The following is a 25,605-nucleotide window of genomic DNA, read 5'->3' as shown; positions in this document are numbered from 1 at the left end:
AAAATTATCATATATTCTCTAACATTTGCCTTTTAAATATTCATCCCATGAAATCTATGTCATCTGAAGTTTAATATATATTTGAACTCACATGCCTTTCCCATTATACTAAGCAGACCACCACTGAATTCTCACTTTGGGTAGACACTTCCTTAAAGCCAATCTTCCTCATCCAGTGTCTTCCAAGGAGGAAGAGAGGGCGACTCACATAGTAATACTTTGTACTGAACATCAGAACAAAGGCTGAGAGGATGGAAATTGAACTTTTTAAAGGAAATAACATTTGAGATTTGATTAGTTACCTCCTTTGATTATTTTGTGTCTAGAACCTTTTCTTTCTTTCTTTCTTTTTTTACTGTTCTTTCACTTTTTTCTTTTTCTTTTTTTTTTCTTTTTTCTGGCTCTATGATAAATGTCTTACTCATTCCTTTTGGCTGGATATCAGCCAACACATTTTTAAAAACAAATATAATTCAAGAGATGATATCTTATGTATGTCAAGGTTCAGCCTAGATATAAGCATTTATTATTTATTTATTACCATGATACTTAGGCATTTTGACATGAGTACTATTTTATCATAATAAAGATATGTCCAAGACAAGACCAATAAATTGAAGGCCAAACAGATGTTCTGTGTTGCTTTATTAAAGCAGGTAGATGTTCTCTTTTGACAAGTAAGGCAAAATATGATTGTGTTCAACTCTAAAAGCTGAACAAGGAATTTCCTTAGCATTTTGGGAGAGACTGTGACCCTCAATTCAAGTAGCATATGTTCCATTCATTCCTTTTATTGTAATTGTATTAATCAGTGTTACATATCCCCCATGTTCCCTAATGTTTTATGACCATTGCCTGTCCCTAGTTATCCTCAGCAACCGGAGAGTACATTCTTTCATCTTAGTGGTCACATGCAAATGTGACATGTGTGTATTTCCTTCCTGAATTGAGTGTTAATATAGGATTACTGTTTGCACTATTGGAAACAGCATGCATTTTACCAAAACTATTTTGAAGATCACCAATCCTATAGACATCTATATCTTAAAATATCAGTTTATGAAACCATAGCTCATATTCATAAGCAAATCTGTTCTTCATATTAGGTTTATTATAACAAGCATAATACTGTCTCTGATTACTTATGAGATTAAAATTTGAAGCATAATTTAAGGCCTGTACCCATCTCAGACCTGGGTTTTGAATCTATCATTCCTGGGATAACTTCTGCTTTCTTTTCTGTGGTGTGCATCTCCCCATTGTCTGTTCCCCTAGCTTAATAAGCTTAATATGTAAATAGACCAGCTCTCTTTTACATACAGTGTCTAGTATGAGCCAAACTCTCCATGCCAGCGTCTTTCTATGCATTATCCTTTCAACAACCACCAAGAATATTAATTTTCCAACAATTTCATTGAGTTGAGCAAGTTGTCATTGCTTCCTGTCCACAGAACTAGAGTCAGTTCTCCACTGTTGTGTGAGTGATCTTAGTCGGGTTCCTGTCACTAAGCAGATGGTTTTATATCACAAAGCTACAGATCTCACATTTCAGAGCAAAACAGACAAATATTTTCAAAAGCAAGGTTACCCTGTGATATTTTGTGTTGCTGTAGATTTGCCAGGATGAAGAAACCTTATTTCCCCACACTGTGTCTAGCCTCCTGCACATTGCCTTCCATTCAGGTACTCACACGCTTGCCAGTCCTCATATATGGCCTTGGTGGTGGGACTCGAGGGTGTCTTGTTGGAGCACGGCTTGCAGACGGCTCATAATACATGTGTGTGGTGCCAAGTTCAGCTGCAGCTGGGTCACATTGTGCTTCCTTCTTGAATGCATGCTGCCACATGATCATGTTTTATGTTGGACAGACTTTCTTCTTACAGGAGTTCTGCACAAGCCCAAGGCTGAAAGTTGACTGACTTCATCCTGTTCTACAGAAATGCAAATGCTGGCATCTCCTCTCTGGGTGGATGGAAAATGCCTTGTTTTAAGTCTTAAAAACCTGATGAGCAGAACTTGAACAGCGCTTTCATTTAGGAAAGTAGGCATTACTCTTGTCAGGGTTCATTTCTCTCGAGCCAGCTGACAGCTTGTTTCTAGGCAGAGTCTTTTAATCACCAATTTAGGATTACATTTTGCCCATTAGACGGGTTGTATCTTCAAAAAATTCGCACACATTGAAGGCAGTTTTTATTACAGTAAAAAGCCCCCTCGCTTATTTATCTACCAATTGAAGTTTATAAAAGAAACTTTGACTTTTCTCTTAAATAGATTCTGTTTTGTCATAATTAGGCCAATAAAAATAGATCCTTATAGGTATGTAGTGTGCTTTAAAAAAAAACACTTATGCTACAAAACCAGCTGACATCACCATGCAAAATTTTGAATAAAAGCATTTCAATATGTAATTACAACTTGATGGTTTCTAACATACAGAAAAATGCTTGTTGCTTTATTATTAGATATGATGAAATCTTGGGTTTGGAAATGGAGCTAAATGACCCTTCCAGTGGATTAATGTCTACTCTTCATAAGTTCTCCACTGATGCTTTCCTCACTGCAGGCTCAAGGGAGGGCCTCAACCTTTATTTTTCAATCTGCACTTTTAATCTCCTCAGAGGCACTTTTACTGAATGAAAAATAAAATAGCCTAATAGGACTATGAGGTCAGAGCACAGGGTAAAGGGAATTGTCTGGGGAACACAACCATGGGACTAGCTTGACTGATGTTGATTCCAGGCCGGTCAGAAAGAGAACACTGCTCATTAATATGGTTGCTTCTCAACTTTGACACAGAGTTTCGTTTGACAGACTCAAATAACTAAGTCTTGACAAGGAGTTTTTAATATAGCTTAAGTGTTATATTGAATTGAGAACAATAAATGCCCAGCAGTTTCTTTCTTAGGGTTCAAGTACCTTTTAACTCACCAAGTTTGTTCCACTTTTCCTGTAGCCCTTAGCTGTTTCTATGTGCTCTTTAAACATGAGTGGCCCTAGGATCCTGAAATATCATTTGTTCTAAACTATTCCAGTTTCCCTAGGATGAGTCTCACCCAGATTCCCAGTCCTCCACCCCACATATTCCTTCACCCATTCACTAATAATCATATCATTCAGCCATAAAGCCTCAAGGCTACAAAATTGGTGCTGGCACATAAGAACTAATGATGTGCCACAAATGATTTAGCTATTTACAACCATTGTGGTAAATAACATAAGTGACAATAGAGAAAGCATTATCTTTTCCTTAAATGACCCATAGGCCTATAAACTGATAATGATCAGATGGTTGTGTAGAACACAGACACCACATGAACTGTAAAACTGAGTCCTCTTCCCTCCAAGGGAGGTGCCTGAAGCCCCGTGTAACTATGTGTGAGTACTGCAATGTTGGTTAGAGTATTCCACCTTGTGCCTGATCCTTCTCTAGTGAAAAAACTTCAGGGGCTTAGGGGGAAGATGGCTTGAGAGGATGATTGCAACAGAGCTCTGTAAACATACAATCCCTGTGCAAGTCACAGCATTGTAGTTCTGTTTTCCTCATTACATTAATACAATGGTTGTCTGCAAGTAGTAGGGTGTTTCCACAGCACACATTCTAGCACCTGCCTCACTTTCCATAAAGGAACTTTGCTGTAAACCAAGCCACCATATTCTGCCCCAGCTCCCTCATATACATCTCCATCCATTATGAAGCAGGCCTTCTTTTCTGTTCGGAACAATATTACAGTTGGTAGTCAAGCTTTGAATTGAAATGTGATTTCCACACAGTAAACATATTCCTTTTGCTGACACAGTTCAATGAGTAGCTTAAGGGAGGATGCTTTGAGCCTTCTTTCTAGAAGGGATGAGTCGCTGGAACGTTAAGGCGTTCAGAGAACCAGGTGTCTTCACTGCAGGCATTGTTTGGATAACCATTGAGCATTAAAAAGATAAAAATTAACTTATCAAAAATTTGCTTTGTCTCTTAGATTAATGCACATAACCAGTACAAGAGGATATATAACATTTTGGACATTTAATTATATCAACAATAAACTAATATTTAGAGACACCATTGTCTGGTTTTTCTGGCTCTTTAATTCTGGCTCAGCAGATTCCACTGAGATGCACAGAAGCAAAACGGCAGGGTGTCTTCTGGCAGGGGGGCTGGAGTGCTTCTCTAAGTACACCTCTTGATTTGAAAGTCCTCCAAATTCTGCATGTTGTTTTTGAGAACAGCTAGTACATACCTAATCTATTTGTGAATTAAGACAGAATTTTATCATTATTTTTAAGTCTAGTTTCCTTGGAGCTTAAGAGGAAGGTCTTATTTTTCGAAAAGGAGAATATTACATTTTTTTTTAAAGAAAAGGGAAAGAACGAGACAGGCTTCCATGGTTGCCTGAGTAAAATGTTTTAAATTCTGAGAGAGGATTTTTAAACTGGGATGAGCTGCTTGAGGGTTGCTTTGCAGAGCAGTTGAATCAGGACACCCATGTTTATGGGTTTCTCCAAAATGTCAGGAAATCATCAAATAATCAAAAAATAGATATTTTTTGGTACCATTGTTAATTGATGGTAAATGAAAGAGTTTGGGAAAGCATATGAAGGATTTTGTGGGAAATATTTAAATTTAAATTTCAGCTATTATAATGAAAAACACTTATGCTTATACTATATGGAGCTGGAACCAAGCAATGTAACTTTGATAGCAATGAGCTTAATGTGATAATATGTTAAAGTTAGCAATACAACTTCAAACAGTATTTAATTAATTTATATCATGTATCAATAGAATATATGGTTTTATCATGAAATATAAAACACCAAAATTATTGATTGTCTCTAACCCTAGGAGGTATAGTTAAGAATTGGAGAGTTTAGTTGAGTTCCTTACTTGAAGACATGGAATTTGGACCATTTGCTATAATACCTGACAGATATTCCTGTAAGCATGTTTGTGCATAGGTAACCCCACACCCAGAATGGTCATTCACTGCCTGTGGTTTTCTCACTGTCTGCACAATGGCAGTAAAGTATAAAGACTTAGGGGCACAATGACAGATGAGGAAGAGCAGATTAAAGGGAGAGAAGAAGCTAGCTACACCACTCCCCTTCATCTCAGCTGGAGTCCCCACCACCAAGACTCACCTGGTGTCAGATGGACAGCACTCAGTGTTTTACAGATGGGAGCTCAGCAGAGATTCAAACAGGCGTGTGCATTTATCTGTCACACAGATGTTTCATCTCCTGTTTTCTAGCCAGCAAGGCAACAGGCTGACTTTGCTGGAGGATCACCTCCAGATGTTCAACCAAAGGGAGACCCTGCCACCCCACTGAGAGTAAGCCAACATCTTGCCACATCTGTGGCCACTCAGCAGCAGTGCAAATTAGAAAAGGGTTAGCTGTACCATCTTTGTAATGGTTGTTCTTGGAGTTCAAAAAAAAAAAAAAACACACATAGAAAACAACATAATCTGAATACTTACAAATAGTACCAAGTAACATTTCATTTTTAAAAATCTGAAATAAGTCAAACCTGGCAGGCAGAATTTCTCTGTGACTTTTGTCTGTAGATTTTCCTTGCTGATGTTAATTGCTAATTTTTCCACTCTGGCAAATGTGAGTTTTTTTTTTTTAAATGAAAACAGCTTTAGTGAAATACCTAAAATAAAATAAGAAGTGAAAGTTAACCCCCTCTGTGCATTTATATCTTGTGAAACTGGCTTCAAGATGTCCCATTTATCTGATTATATGATGGGATTGTTCACAGGGACCATCATTATTCCTCAGAAGGTGAAAAATTGGAAGGTTTTTTTTTTCTTCCATGTACAGAGTACTTGAACCAAAGTCTGAGGGGGAAATTATGAAAGCTTCGTTATTAAGCATTATGTATTGCAGTATTTGTTGTACTTCAACGAGATGCCATGCAATGTTAGAGTCACTCAGATATAAAATAATAAAAAAAAATCCAGCTTGGGTTCTTGGGACACTTGAATTCCAGTAAGAATACAAATAACCATAACTGTAAACAACAACAACAAAAATAATAACAATATAATGCCAGATAATAATCTGGGCTACAAATAAAAATATATTAGCCAATGGTAATTGAGGTAAATTCTATAAGGAGCTAGCTCGGGCAGATACTTGTGAGGAAGTGAAAATCCCAGTCTGTCAATGTCTCATGCAAAAGCCAGCAGGTCACGTTTACAAGACAAGCAGAGGCCAGGCTATCCAAAGCACATACATGGTCTGTTATAGTACAATGCAAGAAATAAGTTGGGCCAGGTCATGTCATGGAACACTTGTGGACCATGTGAAGAAATTCGGATGTTATTGGGAAAGTGGCAGAAAGCTCTCTGATGGCTGTTGAAAAAGGATGTTACCTAATAGAGTGAAGTAATTATTGAAGCCACCATGTTGAAAAGACTCAGAGCATCTAGAGGGAAGCCCAGAATTGAGTGTCTTGTTGCTCAGGGAAGAAGAATGATAGTGCTTAGGACAGTAGGAGTGGCCGTAGGAATAAAGACTATCAGCACACAAGCTTCACTTTGAGATGGCCCTGGGCTTGCTAGCTGCTGCAGTTGAAATCCAAGGGAGACAAGGATGAAATTTAGACTTGTGGGTCATGGAGCAGGATGTTGGTACTAACTCAGTGGGGAAGCTTGGGCAAAGCAGGATTTGGGCGGATGGAATAGAGAGTATCATTTTAGATATTTTATAGCTCAGCGTTTCTGGTAAAGTGTTAATTAAATATGCAACTTTGGAGCTCACTAAAGCAATTGCCACCAAAATATGACATTTAGATGATGCAGGAGGGAAATGATATAAAATGTCTCATTCTTTAAAGTCACAAATTCATATTTTGTGATCATGGGATGACATAGTTTTCTTTCAACAGAGATTCTTTCATCATAAAATAAGAGTTTTAAGATGGGATTAGACATTTTTCAACTTCAACACTTCATACCTACATATTTTCCACCCATAAATCGCTGTTCTCTCGGTAAACATTCCTTTTACAAACCCTTGTGGAATTTTCTTCTTCAAAAGAGACCATTCGCCACACTCTTTCTGACCAAGTAATGACAACATTATTTGTAGCCTTCTCTTCTTGGTCATACCTCAGAAATGCAGGTGAAGCCAGGGAACTCAAGGGAACAAGTGGCATTGTTTCTCCTGCAGTGCAGTGTATATATCTATGGCAGTGAATTTGTGAATGCTGAATCGAATGGATCCATGGACTAGATGAGGCGATCTCTGGGTATTTTCATGATCTCAGAAACACACTAAAAGTCAAACTTCGGGACGTTTTCCATTTAAAGCACATATTTGTTCTATGATCACATCTGAGTTCACTTTGACATGCTTACCAGTGATGAAAAACTCTATTCTAGTAAATAGTACTGTTGGTCAGCACTAGAGAACACAGCCTCCTCCTGTCCCAGACGGTGTGATTGGCATGTCGTTTGACTCTTATCATTCTGCCTTCCCTGATACCTGTCAATGCCAGTTTAAGTGGCCATGGAGGGTGGGGGTGAGGGCAGGCAGTAGAGAGATGACTCAGTGGTGAAGAGCACTTGCTGTGCTTCCAGACAGCTCAGCTTCGGATCCCCAGACTCACGTTCAGTTTGCAGTCGCTGTGGCATGATTGGCCATCTCTCACACATCTATATCTCCAGTTCCACAGGATCCTAACCTGATGCACTCCACTGTCACCCACATACATGGCATGCCCATTACAACACACATGCACACACACACACATCATTGAAAAATTCTTTCTTATAATGCCCACCTGAATTTGCCTCTGTACTGTTATTACTGACCTTAACAAGAAAGATTCGGTTCAAATGGTATGCATGGAAACCTGATTAAAATAGCCTAAAAAAAAAAAAAAAGTGAAGGCAGAGAGAGGGATTGGGGTTTTGTTGTGAAGGGAGATACATAATGGTGGAAGGGAAGGTCTTTCTTCCAGATGGATATTGTTGCTGAAAACATAAAGATGAGACTATCCCAGAAAAGAGGAGAAATTCATAATGATAGAATGGGAGATAAGATTTTGGGATACAGGACATAAGCCAAACACTTGGATGAGCTAGGAGGCACATGTTCGGGTCACTGTAACAGCCAAATCAGTGTTGTCCCAGCCTGTAAACAGTCCTGAGATAGTCTTTGCATGCTTGTCTTTTTGTTTTGTTTTGTTTTGTTTTGTCTTGTTGTTGTTTTTGAGTAGCATAACAAGCAAGAGTACCAGCAGGAAGAGAAGAAAATGGTATGAGAAGAGAGACAGGAGCCAAGGGTTGGGTGAATTGTCTGGGGAGACAGAAACCACCAGGCTCTACTTCAGAATGGCAATGGGGTATTGTTTTATGTGCAGAAGAAAACGCCAAGCATAGCACATGTCCAGTACAACCTGCTGAAGAGAGTACGGGAGGCAAAAGTGAAAGCAGAATTTTGTCCTGCAAGGTAGGGTGCAAACACCTGAGGAGAGAGCAGGGCAGTGAAGATAGGGTTTCAAGGAAACATGAGTGTTAGGTATGGCTCCCATGAGAACATTCTCAGAACTCCCCATGAAAAAGGAGTGGATCCAAAAGGCTGCTCAGAGTTGCCTTAAGCAAGGACCTCTGCCATGGCATCTCCTGAGCTATGGACTGTCCAGCTAGCCTCTTACATATGGCCGTTATGTCTGTCCTTGGCCACATACCCCACGCCTTTGTATATATATATTTGCTATCCCTATGAAGTTGCTGATGGCAATGTTGTTTGAACACCTGTCTGAAGTTCCGCTGGACCAAGATCCCTGGGCCCCCCTTTCAGCATTTTCTGACAAGCCAGTACCTCCCAGTCACTTTTCCAGTGAATCTGTGTTGTCATGGCAGGAGGGGGTGGTCTTTCCATGATTCATTAAGCTTTTGTTAAGAAAAAAAAAAAGTCAGTCATTTCCTTGTAAATATTTTCTTTGAGGGCCCTTCGCCCTTCTTCTTCTTTTCCCGAGTCAGTCTTTTCTCCTCACAAAGCTCCTCTAATGTAGCCTGGCTAGCAAGACCAAATACAACAGAACTGCCCAGTGGCGTTTCTCTGAAGAATGTGCAATGTTTTTCTTAAAGTAAGACTTTTCCTTCATTCTTTTCCCTCTTATTTTCTATTGTCCTGCGTGTTCTTTTCCCCCAAAACTGCAGGACATGTGTTCCCACACTTACACAGCCAGAATTTAGAACTATTGTAGTGTTTATTCTTCAAACTCCCAGCAGTGTGCAAATAATTATGTATTTAAGACAGGAATTGCCGATTAGTGGTCCAATCTAGGACAATTGTACAGAAAATAGTTTTCTAAAATACACTTTAAGATGTTGTAAGCATAGTGAGAGGAATTTTCTCCTTATGCCGACTGCCCAGAAATAATAGTAATTAAATTTTCAGCACAAAGAAAATGAATATAGAAATTTTCTTTCTTTTATGAAAATCTGATATAGCTTTTACTTGGTATGTATTCTCTCTTCTTGATCATCTTTGATTGGCTTGGGGATATATGGGTCTTATTCTATTATAATTCATGCCTGTACATTCTTATTCTCCACAAAAAAAATATGGTATCAGCTTTGCCACTCTGTCCAGAATCTTTTTAGTATAGTTTCCTCCTCTTCAGCCTTCATCCCAAACACAACACATTCCCAGCAAGTCCTTCTTACCATCTCACCTCTCCCAATGACTGCCTGTATATACAGGGTACATTATAACACCCAGAGTTTTTTCTTTAAAATTCTTGTTACATATAAAATATATAACATTTAATACGTACAAATGAAGTGAAATGCACCTTCCTGATTTCTTTAGAACACTAAAACCTGAGTCTATAGAAGACAAGGCCTGCCTATTTTTAAACCATTAGCAGTATCTTGAATCTAATTGGCACTAAATAAATAATTGTGAAAAAAATTAATGAAAATTTCCAATATGTATCTCTCCAGTTAAATTTAAGGGATGTATCAGCATGTTCAGGGTTATTCAGAAATGACCACACAACATCTAAAAGATACCCTTCCAAGTTTTTGTAATGTTTTATTCAAACATTAAAACCTGTTTATATTTTTTGAACCTAGTTATGTATGAATGTGAGATGAACTTAATTTTTTTATACAGAATAATTTGTAGTTTTAGCTTACATGGCCATACTAAAAGTACACTGCTAACTACGGTGATTGACAAGCTGGTTACACATACAGTGTCTTACCCCAACTTCAACCATCCTTGAAACCACAGTTTGAAATCTATAGAGTCCATAGGATCATTGTGAAATGAAACAAAACAAAAAGTCCGGTGTCCGATGATAGCATAGGAAGATTCACATCCATTTTTTAATCCATTTTTTGATTCTGTGGGTTTTTTTCTATTGTTGTTAGTTGTATCATCAGTCACTTTTTAAAAATCATTAATTAATGAAATGGTATGTTACTAAAGGCTATATATTATTTTATTTATAATAACTAAAATATCTAAATATATTTTATTTGAAATCTAATATCCTGTTTAATTCCCCTTTAATTCTGTTTGTATCTATTCATAAAATATTATAGCTTTCCAAATGTTAAAGAGCATTGACTTTCAAACTTCAGAACTCCATAATGAATATTTCTGTATTTTACAATTCTTTTTCTTAAATACTGTTATGATTCGATCATATAAATTCTAGAGAATTTGTTATTAAGCAAAACTACCATTTGTCATGGGGCTTTTATAGCCACTAACATTTGCTGAGTGTTAGCTTGAGGAGTTTCTACACCAGCTCCATCCTTTCTTGAGAAGAGTATTATTCTCGAGTTTATTTGTATTAGGAGGACTGTCGTGCAATACGTCCTTGTGAGAAAAGTCTCGCAGTGTCTATGGATATGGTTCATTTGCTCTTTCTCCTAATGTTTCCAGCATTTTCTAGCACGAGTTGAGTTATTAAAATTGAGAGTATAACTTGAATGTGTTGCATCAGGAACTATTGACTTTTGAACTCCTGAACACTCTCTTTTAGCTGCTATCGAAATCTATTGAACAACTGAAGCAACCAGGCAGCCACCTTGAAGAAGCAGAGGAGGAGCTTCAGGGGGACCAATCCATGGAAGACAGAGCAGCCTCTAAGGACAACAGTGCTAGGAGTGACAGCAGTGCTTGTGTGGAGGACACGCTGGGACAAGTTGGGGCTGTGAAGGTCAAGGAGGAACCCGTGGACAGCGATGAAGATGCTCAGATACAGGAAATGGAATGTGGGGAGCAGGCTGCTTTTATGCAACAGGTAATAGGCAAAGATTTAGCTCCAGGATTTGTAATTAAAGTCATTATTTGAGTATAAGATAGGTGGCAGATTTTGGTAAATGGTTATTATTTCCTATCAGCTTATGTCTCTGATTTTAGTGATTAAGAATTCTAAAACAGGTAAAATGTTTTTTTTTTCTATATAAAGTATCACTCTATACTGATCTCTGAATGGGTATCAGGATTCATTGAACCTTCACTGGTAAGAAAATGCCTGCTACACTAAAAATATGCTATATACTATCCAAGTAATCAATAGGCTCTAAGTCCACCTCAAAGCCTGATACAACAGTTCCTTCTACGGAAAACGAACTTACTGCTGTTTGTAGTTTTATCTGCTGAGGTCTGTGAGTACAAAATATAGTTTCCCAGCCTGAATAATGAATCATTCATTCTATTAGATTTAATGTTTTTTAACATATAGAACTGTTTTCATATGACTGTACATACTGTATCATACTACAGTCTGGAACACTGTTGAAGGTAGTCTGCCCTGCCCCCCTTTCCTCTCCCTCTCTATCTCTCTCTCTCTCTTTTTAAATTTTTTTTTGTTAAGTTGAAATGTTGTGGTTATCATGCCAGTAGCTCTAGGTTATTGTGTAGATTACAACTGAAAATCTTACCAGTTCAGGTGGTTTTAAGTAGAGACTCAAACCGAAGCTCTGTTTTGAACATGACACTATGTCTACCATAGCGCTGCACAGTTTACATAAACCTTTTGTAATTTGCTGACATTATATATGGAAAAAGATCAAATGAAGCTGACGCAAATGTTGCTGAGAAGGAATGTAGAGCATGGTGGTCCAATCAGATGCTGCGATGTATGGCCAGCTGCAGAAAGCATAGTATGACTACCACCTGCTATCAAATTAAAACCAGTTTTACAAGAGGATGACTCACGTTTATACCTGATATCTTTAGAATCTCTGGCATACAGTTCCATGGCATACATCAGATCGTTCTGGCAAATACAAAAATATGAATGTTGGATTTAACAGAATAATCTGCTTGTATATAATGCACCTCCAGAAGGACTATGTCCTTTGATGCTCTAAAGATACAAACAACTTTGAAGGCAATGGAAGATAATGATTCTCTGAGTCAGTTCTTTGTGAGGTCCCTGCTGCTCTACAGAAAAGCAATTCTGTGGCAGGACAGGAAATGCTTTGAGGAAACAGGAAGTCCAAGTAATTCGCGTAGGCAGACATGTAGAAGAAAGAATCCAAAGATAGTGTTCTAGTCTTTCTGGTTTTCAAGGGTGTTCTATGAATTGATTCATTGTCTGAGAAAATCGCACCATGAGTAGGGAAACCCTTACGGAAGCTATCCTCTGGAACATTTCCTTAATATTCCCTTTTGGTCTGTTTGCCTTGTTGGACAGGTTTACTTTTGTTATGCTAGTTAAACGTTTGCTGTCTAAAGACACATTTAATATGGATAATCCAAATTGACCTAGAATCTTCCTGAGTCTTTTTCTCTATTAAAATATTTATACTTCTTAATCCATGGTATTTTAAGGTGTGGTATCCTGTTTCAGGGAGACATAGCACTTTTGCCAAATATAGACATTGTTCAACTGTATGTTATTGGCACGTGTTGTTTACATTTTGCTGTGACATTTAAAACTATTTCTTTTAAAATGTTCCTGCTAAAGATACATTATCCTTTTTTAAAAAGTCTCCATTTGAATTAAATTAACATAACTAGAGTTAGAAACTTAAAAGTTTTTCCACATAATGAAAAAGTCCTTCTGATAATTTGACACATAGTTCTAATAGGCAATTTTCCCTATCACCAATATGTTTGGGTTAACATATTCCTTCATATTAAAATGACTTTTGTCAGTTGTTTTGCATTAAAAATATGGCATGCCTGAGATAAAATTGTATATTTTTCCATCTCATAAATATTCATTTTCTTCAAATTCTTTTTTCAATCTCATAAAAAAAGGGATAGTGCATCTTTTAAAATACATTTTATTTGGGGAGGAACATGCGGCTGAGCAGACTTTTGTATAATATTACTGCAAAGATATGTGATCACAAACAACAAAAAAACCTATTTTTTTATAATGTCATTTGAGAGAACTTCATCAGTATATTTGGTGGACGTTAATTGTTTGAATTTGATAGTCTTTGAATTTAGTCAAGAAACTACCTGGAACCAGTAAAAAGAAAAGCTGGACATAACTAACCTTAGAATTAACTAATCGATGTCTTCTAAGATCTACTGTATTTATTATGATTTGCACCCTTGGAGGTGATCTCTTGTTTTGTGTTGTAAATATATTGTTTGTATGTTGCCCTTTATGCCTTCTGTTATAAGTCTCTTCCTTTCTCAAATAAAGTTTTTTTTAAAAGATCCCTTTTCATACATTTGGCTTTGTGTAAACTTGATATATTTAATAGAATTTGAAAGCTGTGCATTAGATCGCATATACAAAAATTATTTCCGTTTTTTTGGTTGAAACAAGAAAATGAAGACATTTTGAACAGTTGCTTCTAATATCATTTAAAACAACACATTCAGCAATAACTATATTGAACGATTTGTCAGCCATTATCAACCAGCAAACATGTAAAATGGGTTGCATGCTCCATTTTGTAGTGTGACCTTTTTAAAGACGTGTTATCCTCTTTGGTATTTAAATTAAAATGTCATCCTCTAGATATAAAAAATATAAATAGTCCCTAATGCTATTCAACATAAAAATTATTTTAAAACTTTAACATTTACTGGCAAGAGCTCAGCATTTGCTACAGACATCTGTCACCAAGCAGGGCAACATGAGTTCCATTCCCAGGTCCCACAAAGTGGAAGGAGACAACTGACTTCCTCAGATTGTCCTTGGACTACATACCAGCTGTGACACACACACATACACACACACAGAGACACACACACACAACTGACTTCCTCAGATTGTCCTTGGACTACATACCAGCTGTCACACACACAGACACAGACACACAAATAAATGTAATCAAACATTTTAAAATAAGCTAACATATACCCTAGAATATTACAAGCTCTCAACAAACATTAAAATTAATCCTTTTGCAAGACTCTTAATAACCATATCTATTATTTTGAGATTCTGAATCACAGATAAAAGCAACAGTGAACAAATTTAAAGAGGGAAGAGTAATTAATTAACTCCCAGTATGTGGTTGTAGTTATTGGAATGTTGTGTGATGAATGGAGAGACAGATAGAGAGACCTTTAGTGTGCTGTAAGGTTTAGCTTCTTCTTCTTCTTCTGATATATTGCCAACAAAACTTACGCATTACTATGTGTGTAGTTAAAAGGGTTAAATGTGTTCCGTTCTAATGATCCCTGGTTCATTTAATCTATTCTCAAATGCTATCATGCAAGTCAGGGTCTCCGTAAGTCAGAACAGTACTACAGTAATACTACACGAGGTGTCTTCATTCTCTCGGTATTAGGGAAGGTGGCAGCTGAGCCATAGATTTCTACTTTTCATAGAAAGCATAGCAGTGGTCTTTAACAATTTTTATATTCACTAGACTTGTGCTTGCAAAAATGCATTAAGAGAAAATTCAAGCACAATATATTTTTTCGAATCTAGTGCCTTATTCATGTAGGGATAGGTAGCAGAGTAACTTAAATTTTGTGACTTTTTTTCCCGATAATTGGGACATGCGGTTTAAAATATCTGTGTATGGACAAAATGGGTATACAACTAAGGATTAAATGAATACATGATTCAAGTCTGTCACTGTAACCAGCTACAGTGAAGAGCTCCAGGTTAAAAAAAAAAAGGAAAGGACTTGGGGATTATCGCTCACTTCATCATTAATATCCCCATACCGATTTTAAAGAGGAAAGCAAAATTGCAGTGGATCAAAGAATGTAGACAAATACTAGGGGGACTGGAAAGGCACCTTTTGTGTCAAGCTCAAACTACATTTAAATTGTAACCTGTTTCTATTCATATGGTTGTGCTTTCTAGCATAATAACTTCCTGGAGTCTTGGTAAATGTATAGACTATGATGCAATGATTTGTATCTCACTTATAAAATGAATTTCACAATGGCAAACCTAAAAAACATGCATAAAGTATAGTTGCAAGTTCCTTAGCTCTATTAATCCCTTATCCCAGCTGTACCTATCAGGTTTAGTCCATACCAGAGCACTTGGAGGTGGGCATTGCACAGAGCACTGGAGCACAGGGAGTGAAGCCAACGTCATGCATTTCCTAGAGGCAGCATCCACCTTTCAATGTGAACACGGGACTCTGGCACTGGAGTCCGCAGCCCTGACTCCTGCACTGTGTGTACAGATCTCCATTTTTATATCCAGATCTTACTCCCATCTGCCTTTATTCAGCTGATCCTGGCCTTTTCTCCCTCCAAATGGATTTCCCCTTTTCCATCAACATTAACTGATTTGAATCATTTCTTTAAATCATTACTATAAATGAAAATGTAGAACTAGTTTTCCTAATTCACAGATGAGAGTTTCACGAGCCATTTTTACCTTCTTCTCCCACCAAAGTGCAGGCCAGTGCCTAAACAAGATACCATCCCTTACAGACACTCAAAGCACTGAGGCTGCACTGATAATTACTTTGTCCAAAGTGGTCCATATAATATGCGAAAGAGGTAAATGAGATTATTTAGAGGATTCTAAACTCCGAGAGGGTTGTCTAATTCAAAGGTACCTAAAAAGCTTTCTGGGGGAATTGAGACCTTGATGATCCACACTGGTTCTGATCCCATGCCGACGTATCGTGTTCTAAATCCACATGAATCCTGCATGCCTTTGGGGACAGCTTTCCCAGTCAGCTTTGAGGATAGTAGAGGAACTTGACTGTTTTCTAATACATGACCTAACTGGTCATGACTTTGATCCCAGATCATCTGATTCTTGGGGTGATTCTTGGAGTTATCTCATGTATTTTTCTCATTGTCTTCTGCCATACGAATCCGTGGGGGGTTATTCTTCTGCAATAGGAATCAGTGCTACTATTATACACTACTGTTATAAATAATGTTTGCCATTTTATCTATTTACTTCTGCTAATTTAAATAATTTATTAGTTTCTCTCTATAGCTTTATTTGACCATAACTTATCAGATTTGATTTGTCAGAGTGGACGTTTCATATCCATGAGCTCAGACACTGTGTGTCCTTCTGTCCCCAGCTTCTTCCCTTTTATGCAGTATTTCAGGTAAAAGAAGTAGTGAGTTACTGATAAGCACTCCAGGGATGGAAATGATGTGTTAAAGGAAATAAGTCAGAAAGGAAAGTCTGCACAGTGACTGAGTTCCTTGGTCGAAAATACTGGCACTTGTCAGTAGTTAAATATTTACTGACCTGCAGTAATATTCCACTACATAAATTGTACGCTATATAACTTGTCAATCATCAGGTGTGGTACACTGGATTGTCTCTACTAATAATGATACTACCAACATTCATGTACAAGCTTTGTTTCTCTGCTAAGATATGCTCTTATTTGTCTCCAGTAATTTCTGAGTCACTTAGCAACTTTAAGTTCCAAGGAGTAACAGTCTCTTTTCTTTCTATACCTAAGCTTCATGGCTTTCCTACTAGCGATATCGTTGGTTCCAAAATTTTTCCCACCTTTCCAACACATTGTGTTCCTGGTTTTCCCACTACGCCCTCTGCTCGTGTGTGTGTGTGTGTGTGTGTGTGTGTGTGTGTGTGTGTGTGTGTGTGCGTGTGTGTGTGCCTGTGCGTGCACACATGCGCGTGCATATATTTGTGTGTGTGTGTATCTGTGTGCATGTGAGTGTCTGTGTGTGCGAGCATGTGCGTATGTTTGTGTGTGTGTATGTGTGTGTGTATGTGTGTGTGTGTTTCTGTGTGTATGTGTGTGTGTGTGCGCGTGTGTGTGTGCACACGTGCACGTGTGCATATGTGTGTGTGTATGTGTATCTATGTGTATGTGTGTGTGCATGTGTGTGTGTGTGCACGCGCAGGCGTGTGCATATGTTTGTATGTGTGTGTGTATGTGTATCTGTGTGTATGTGTGTGTGTGTGTGTGCGAGCATGTGCGTATGTTTGTGTGTGTGTATGTGTGTGTGTATGTGTGTGTGTGTTTCTGTGTGTATGTGTGTGTGTGCGCGTGTGTGTGTGCACACGTGCACGTGTGCATATGTGTGTGTGTATGTGTATCTATGTGTATGTGTGTGTGCATGTGTGTGTGTGTGCACGCGCAGGCGTGTGCATATGTTTGTATGTGTGTATGTGTGTGTATGTGTATCTGTGTGCATGTGTGTGTCTGTGTGTGCGAGCATGTGTGTATGTTTGTGTGTGTGTATGTGTGTGTGTATGTGTGTGTATGTGTGTGTGCGCACGTGTGTGTGCGTGTGTATGCTAATATTGTACCTCATAACTCTCATCCTTGCTCTTTGTCTCTTATTGAATCTGAAATTCACCAAGTAGCCTAGGCAGACTGACCAGAGGGCCCCAGAATGCCACCTGTCTTTGCCAGACCAGCACAGAGATGAAACGTGTGTGCAGCCGGACACTGCTTTTTTCTGGGGGTCCTGGGGGTATAATTCAGCTCCACGTGTTTGCTGTGGAAGCACTTCACCATTTGAGCTCTCATCCCAGCCCCATTTTCCCCATGTTTGTTTCTTATGGCAGCCATGATAATAGCTGTGAAGTGCATTGTTCTTGAATTGATTTCTACTTCACCCTGGATTAATGATCATGAACAATTTTTTTATTTGCGGATTTTCCTTTTGAGAAAGTCTTCAGAAAATGACTATTTACATATTTACCATTTTAAAATTCTCTTTTTGTTATTGAACTTTGAGATTTAATTAGCACATAATCTTGTTAGATCCCTCTCAGAAATACATGTTAAAAAACTATTCTGTTGTGTGAATTTCTCTATAATTTACTTGGGTTTCAATATCAAGCGCCTTTAATCTTAATAAAAACCCATCTTTGTTTCCCTTTGTCTTCTATGCTTTAGAGGTTGTCATTTAAGAAACCAGCTCCTGACACAGAATCGCAGAGATTTTTTCTCATGTTCCTGCTAATTATTTGCAACATGCACTGGCTGGCTTATGAATCATTCTTAGTTCTACATATCATTATTACAATTAGTTTTCTTTTATGCATTTGGTAGTTTGGCCAGGTTATTGCTATGTATCGCAGACTGGATCAGAACCCCCTTACCTCAGCTTCCATGGTGCTTGGGTTGCAGCCTGCCTGGGCTTGGGAGTCGTAAAGCTTCTAAGTGTGGAGTTCTCCCTTCTTAGGCATTGCCTCTCATTCCCGAATTTCTGGTGGATTTGACACTTGCTTTCCTGCCATCCCTGTCTGTGACTCTCATCACTCCATCAACTTTCTCAAGTAATTCTCCATACTTTTTCCCTGTTACTATATCTTCATGCTTCTTGATGCGAGGGGAATGTACTGAGTCAGTTGTGGCTTCTACACCTGTGGAGGGCCACATTAACTCCATTTGTGCAGTTGTGGTTTTCTTTCTACATAATAATTGCTACCAGCATTTTTCATGGTGATTTACTGGCTTGCTTTTATTTACTGTATGAGACAGAACCTTCTGACTTACACTGTTTATTGTACTGTATCCGTTCTATTAGATATAGCTACGATTTCACTTTCATGACTAGGAAATGATAGTTTTTATGGATTTCTTCTCTAATATCATCCATAAATAATTAATTTTACACATTTTATGTTTGTCTATGTATCATTATAATATTTTGTATACACTTTTAGATGCAGTACTTTATGTCATAATATTCATGGCCTCTTAATTAACCTTTTCATTTCTGTATAGGCTACTTAGAATTCCTGAAAACTGACATCTTGGAAAAAGTCAAAATGATTCATAGTTTTCAGCGCATATAAACCTCGTCTTTATGTACATCTCAGAAAACCGTTACTGAGCACAGAGGCTGATGTGTTCATTTTACAGTGAATGAGTAAATCTTTGAACCATGTGGGTGGCACTTTGCATGTAGGAAGGCTTCCTGGTGATAACCTCTGGGTGATTGAACTGCTGAATGGATAGTTAGAATACAAGAGTTCACACTCCATCCCCATCACCAACTAAGAACTACATGTGAAGACATATATTTAACCATCCCAACACCTTGCTACTTACTTGTTCAATCTGACCAGTTGGTATAATTTATATAGAAAGTGTAGATTGGTTCTATATGAGCAATTTTGAAAGCAAAGCCATGAAATCTGTTATTGTCTGCTGGATCACAGGGATGTTATGATTTTATGTTTGGGGCCAGGGTTGGGAAATGTCCATGTTTTATTTTATGATTTTTCTTTTGGAGACAGAGTCTGAAGTATAGCAGGCTGACCTTGTACCCCCTGTATAGCAGAGAATGATTTTGCAGTCCTGCCTCCACTTCCCCATTGCAAGGGTTATAGGTCAACATCACCAATTTGAGTCTGTTTCTGTTATCCATCAAATGCTCTGAGAATATTTTGTCTGTGTCTGTTTAGGCAAATGGTGAAAGGGAGAGTAAGGCTGTAGTTTAGATAGTTTCCTGACCTTAGATCATTGACTCCATGAACTTGAAGAAGCATCTATCTTTTGTGACTTTCATCAACATGGAGAACATCTCTCTCTGATCCATCTTTTTAGTGTTTGTTCATGTGTGCTGGTCATGTAATGTTGACCATTGCCCTTTCTGTTTATAACTGTTGTTGTGTAAAGAAAAATGCTTTAATATTGATTTCTGAAGTATATTTTGTAAAGCTTGGGTTTTGCTCTTTTGCATGATATTCTGACAAACCTATTAATATCAACAACTTGATTTTGTTACATTTTATTTTACTTTCCCATATACTAACCCTGACCTTTCTATTGATGCTGCCCTGCATACACACTGTACCTTCATATGGAAGCTGCTGAAGGCTCCTCCTGAGAACAAAGTTCTGGAAACAGAACTCTCAGTGTCTCATATTGGCTGCTGTTGCATGATAATTTGAATGGTTTTTTAATGAAGTCTGTTCTCTGGTCACTAAACTTCCTAATTTTTACCGAGTTTAAAAATTGCTTTTCAAAATAGAGGTTATAAAACCCACTCTTGTATACACTCTCAAATGTATATATTATAATCTTAGATGCATAACATTTCTATTATTCCAAAGAACTTCTTCCCCCTGATATAAAACAAACTTTCCATTCTCACTCTCTGCCAATATCCAGCCAATTATTGATTATTTCTCTGTCATCATTCATTGCTTTTTAAGTTTATAAATGAATTGTAGGTTTTTTTTAAAAAAACACTTTTGTTCTATATCTTTTTTATTCATACAAACATCTTTCTGAAATCTACTAATGTGTCAGTAATAATGACTTTTTAAACTCCTGGGTAGTATTCCATTGCTTGGATATGCCACAGATAGTTACACATTGATTTAGTGGTCAAAACTAGAGTGGTGTGTGTGTGTGTGTGTGTGTGTGTGTGTGTGTGTACCTCTATTAATGAAACTTCATGGATATTAGGCAGACCTCTTTGTAAATATTGGGATTTTCCTTATCAGATAATATTTTCTAAATTGAATTATTGAGTTGGATGCTAAATGTATGTTTTACTTTAAATACCAAAAATTTGAAACTACAAATCTTTTAAATAAGACTGCCAAACTCTTTGTAATTAACTCTTATTCTGCATTTGATCAACAACAAATAATTCTACCTCTGTATTCCCTTATCAATACTGGGCATTGAAATAGTGATTGATGCATAGAATATTTTGCTGTATGCATTGACTTGATGTTAGTGGGTTCTTGTGCCTTAACCTGCATCTTCCTGACAGCTCATCTTGTTGAACTTCTTTTCATTGGTTCACTGGCCATTCATGTACCTGTGAGTAATTAAGAAAGTCACAATGAATATATTTTTCATCTGTATATTCTTTTATTATAGGCTCAGGGAATATTACATCTGTTGGATGAAATGTTCTATTTCCGTGGTTCACCAACATTTTCATCTACCCCACAGGGTGCCTTGTATTCACCAAATGTCTCAGTTTTGTTTTGATGTGTCCACTCTTTCTACTTTTCTTCTAGAAATGATTTGATTCTGTTTTCCTCTACTTTACTTTTTACATTTCGGTCTTTCTGTATAATATGAAGATATATTGAAGTTCATCATTATGTCTGATTACTTAAAATTTTCAGGGCCATTTTCCTCAATTATTATTCTAGCTTCTTTGAATTATTCAGGTGGTTTTAAAGAAATTGATTGAATACAGTGTGAGCAAATGTCTAAAGTTCATTTTATTCTACTGATCTATGATTCATGCTAACTATAGACCCAAGATTTCTACTGCTATATAGTAAGTCTTAAAGTCATATTGTTAATTATTTGTATATAATTTAATATTTTCAGTTGTCTTGTTTTCTGCAATTTTTTATCATTTGCTTAAATGTATCCTTCTTTTGATGTCAATTTTCTTTCTTCTTCTCACATATAATTTCTGAGAATTTATACATGTTACACTTTTAGAAAATGTAAGATCTTATTTGTCCTAGTCTTTTGTTCCTCCTGCTTGTCACATATTTTCTAACAGGACTATAATTGTACATAACCTGGACATCTCCATTCTGTTTAGAGATATCTGAGTCTGTATACTTTCCTTGCTCTACTTTCTCTTATTATTTCTAGTTAGGTATCTTCAACCACTGTCTCCCTCCTTTATACTGAGTAAATAAATATTTGCTAATCATTTGCAGTGCATTTTCCATCCAAGACGTTGTATTTTCTTATCTAAAAGACTCCTTTGATTCTTCTATGTGTTTTCTGATTACTCTGTATTGGCAGAGCCTTCCTTAACTCATTTTTACTAATACTGTCTGCTATTTCCAAGTCTGTTTCTACTGCTTAATTTTTCTCTTGAATACAGATTTTTTTCCACTCCTTTTTAGACCTAGTAAATTTTATTTAGACAGTACACAGCTTAAGTTTGTCATTCTTTTTGAAGGTTTGTGTCAGAGTTTTCTTTGAGAAGCACATAGCTGCCTTTCACTTGAGTGTAGCTTTCCCTCACTCTAACATGTGAGTCCTCTGGACCCCACTCAATATCCTGAGTACTCACAAGGTTGAATGACACAGGAGAAATCTTTTAGCCCACTGCCTAAGGACAAGGACTGTGGGCAAGAAGGGTAGAATTCATCAAGAATAACATTAAGACAAAGATAGCTAATTTAAGGGAGGGGACTGTTTTGGTTCCATTTCAGAAATGTCTTCACCTAAGAATCCTGCCACTTGTTGGTTCTCACAAGGTCAATTTCTTGAGAAGGTTTAGCCATTTTCTGCTAGGCTTTGAATTTATCAGACTTTGGTCATTTTTATATTCAAATGTTTATTTCATATGTAGATGTAAAAGAACAAGCATTAAGCTTTGCTAACATTTACACAAACCGACACAGTCTGGATGAGCATGGCTACACCTATGCATTTTCAATGATACTTATGGTATAGGTTCATTTAATGAAGTTAATATAAACAATAATATAACCTAATTTAAGAATATTTGGATCTCAGTTTAATAATTAGCCTATGACTTTTTTACTCGTATAAGATCAGCTTTTAAGATCCCACATGTGAAAACTGGAGTTCAGTATCATACTGGGAAATGAAACACTGAGACCATGGAGCAGATTAGAGACCAACAAATAAATCTACACAACTGATTTTCAACAGAAGTGTCAGGAATGCTTTGGGGAATGGGTTCCCATAAATGTTATTAGGAAAACTGGATTACCACATGCAGAAGAATGAAATAAGACACCTCCCCCCCCATTCTCAGGAATACTTTACATAAAACATTACCTAAAATAGATTAGTTGAATATAATACCCGAAAAAGGAAAACCCATCAGGGAAACATACCATGGTATTATTCCATAGGCAACTAATTCTTGACTAAGACTTTAAAAACACAAAGCAGACAGGTAGATTATGTCCAACTAAAAATCTTCTTCATGTCCAAGGAAACAACAAAGAGAGGACACAGTCTACAGAATAGGAGAAAACATTTGTCAGCTCTGTTATCTGATAAGGATGATTCAAACTGTGTAAGAAACCAAGCATCTCAATAGCAAGACTATAATGTGTTCAATTTTAAAAAAATAAACAAAGCACTCTTTAAAGGAGACAGTGGGATGATAATGCAATGATATGCAACCCCAGTGGTCATCACATAAAGCCAGTGAGCACTGCAATGAGATTCTAAGGTGCCACCTACAGAAGTGAAGAGAGTACCAACTGCAGAGGATGTGACTGAAAGGACCCCTGACATACTGTGAGTAGACACGTACACCTTTCAGCCATATGCAAAACAGGACGGAGCCACCAGAAAGTAGTGAAAGAAGCAGTGCCCCACTGAGTATTGAGAGACATGAATTCAGTGAGTAGGAGTCGTTGGTGCAATGCTAAGTTCATCATGAACTTATTTGAAAGAGGCGAGGTATAGGGTCTGCCATAGTGACCACCGACAGATGAGTGAACAAATTAAAGATGGTGCCGAGCTACAATTGGATATTATTTCTCTATAAAGAGATGAGAACCCCTGTCATTTGGGACAAGATAGATGAGTCTGTGATTATTATGTGAAGTAAACCAGGCAGAGACACACAAATGATATGCACTACTGCTCATGCAGAATGTAGGTATTTAGTACGTATACTGTGAGATTATGTAAGTGGGGAAATCATGGTCTACAATGATAATGCATTCTCTAAATCTCTAAACATAAACTCCCTTTCAATCTTGGAATTCCTGACCCTTAGACATTTCCCTTACCTTTAATTTCTCTTACAGTGCTCAATCACTGGCTCCTTCACCAAGATTGACAACTGGGAATTCATACATTTTTTTTTTAAGTTAGAATCACTGAAAAATGAAAACTCTGATTTATAAAATGGAGTGACATCTATCAACCTAAGCATATTGTTGTATAAACATATCAAAACTCATGTGTGTTTTAAATGATGTGGTCTTGTGTAAATCCTATGACGAAAGTGAATTTAGAGCAAAATATTCTCTTCTGTGAGAAGCTCCGAGAGGCAAGAAGGTAGGGCTTCTCCGAAGGTTCCAGAGACTGGGGACTCCTTGGTCTTCATCTCCCAATCTGTAGTAAGGTAAAGAAAGCAGAAGATGCAAAAGCAGTAGGAAATTCGCTGCTGTAGTATTTTACCTGTGATTCGTAAATACTGAAGGTTCTATTTTATTTGGTGTATTAGAATATTTTGAAATATTTAGAATACTGGCTTATAGTGTTGGCCAACCTTAGGGGAAGGATTCTTTTCCATCCCTGTTAATTACTAAAGATTCTTGGATGTCTCCTAAGTTAACTTAGGAAGTTCTTAGTCTTTGGCATTAAAGCAAGGTTCAGGAAACTTGTGAGTAAATGACTTTTAATTCTTGGATGATGTGTTGATACTGTATATTTTTTAATGGTTACACTTTTCCCTTCTCAAAAATAAAAGGTTTACTGTTACAGTTTGTGTGTGGCCAGGCAGTGGCATGGGGAAAAGCTGTTTCCTGCTATTTAATTTAATTAGCTAAATCACATGCCAGCCTTCGGGCATGTCACTCTGGACCTCTGAGGCTCTTTGTCCGTCAAAGAGATGGACAATATCTTGGCTTTGTTGGGTAGCAGGGGATGCTGCAGATAAAACCACTGAAACTCTCACTGTTTGTTTAACCAAATCTTTGCAGTTTTACCATTTGGCTTTGGTTTATTTTGGAGGGGAAAATGACATTTTGGCCTTTGGGAGGAAATAGAGCATCTTGAAGAAGAGCCAGTGCTCTCAGCGGTTTAATAAATTGGAGAACATCTGCATTTTCTAGTCTGAAAATCTTGGAGAGCATGTCACTCCACTGTTGGTAGACACTTTAGACAGCCATTGTATTGCTGTGTTTCCCGACTTAGCTAGGACACTGCTTTAAATCAAGACTGCTTTTGTGGGTTTTTGTCTCTATATTTTAGTGAACTTTTTGTCTTGTTGACCTAAATCTTTCAATGAATTTGTTGAGGAAGAAGACAATGTTTCACTTTTTGGTTTTGAGTTGTCCTCCTAAGAAGATCTATGTTTCATTTAGTGTCATGTGAATGACAGCAGTCAGGTCCTCTAGTCAGCTCACAAAGGGCCCCCAGTATTTAAATTTTCTTTCCAGATCAAAGATTTAAAAAAAATTTTTTTGCCTTGTAACTCTTGTGTTCAAACTTTATATATCACTAAACATAGTAAGGCTATAAATCTGTAAGTGTGTGAAAAGAAATAGAAGTTTTAAAGATGTATGCAGTACAGAG

The 25,605-nt window shown here is 37.3% G+C and overlaps 1 protein-coding gene across 32 annotated transcripts in view; it reads left to right on the top strand.

The window, feature by feature from the left end:
* The window catches only part of Hdac9 (histone deacetylase 9), an 869,516-nt gene that overhangs the window by 531,948 nt on the left and 311,963 nt on the right, over positions 1–25,605 (top strand). For 26 of the 32 annotated variants that reach the window (XM_030246984.1, XM_006515264.4, XM_006515266.1 and 23 more), the window contains one exon: positions 11,010–11,270. The exons of 1 other annotated variant lie outside the window; for it this stretch is intronic. In XM_030246984.1, the coding sequence (XP_030102844.1) occupies positions 11,010–11,270 (261 nt within the window). Of the gene's footprint in view, positions 1–11,009; positions 13,652–25,605 lie in introns of those variants that run through there. 5 more of the 32 variants (NM_024124.3, XM_006515275.4, XM_006515276.2 and 2 more) reach the window with 1 other exon arrangement.

The sequence above is a fragment of the Mus musculus genome, chromosome 12 (genome assembly GCF_000001635.26).
Source record: "Mus musculus strain C57BL/6J chromosome 12, GRCm38.p6 C57BL/6J".
NCBI classification, from domain to species: Eukaryota; Metazoa; Chordata; class Mammalia; order Rodentia; family Muridae; genus Mus; species Mus musculus.
The sequence above is the reverse complement of the archived record's forward strand: the minus strand, read 5'-3'. Positions and strand labels throughout refer to the sequence as shown.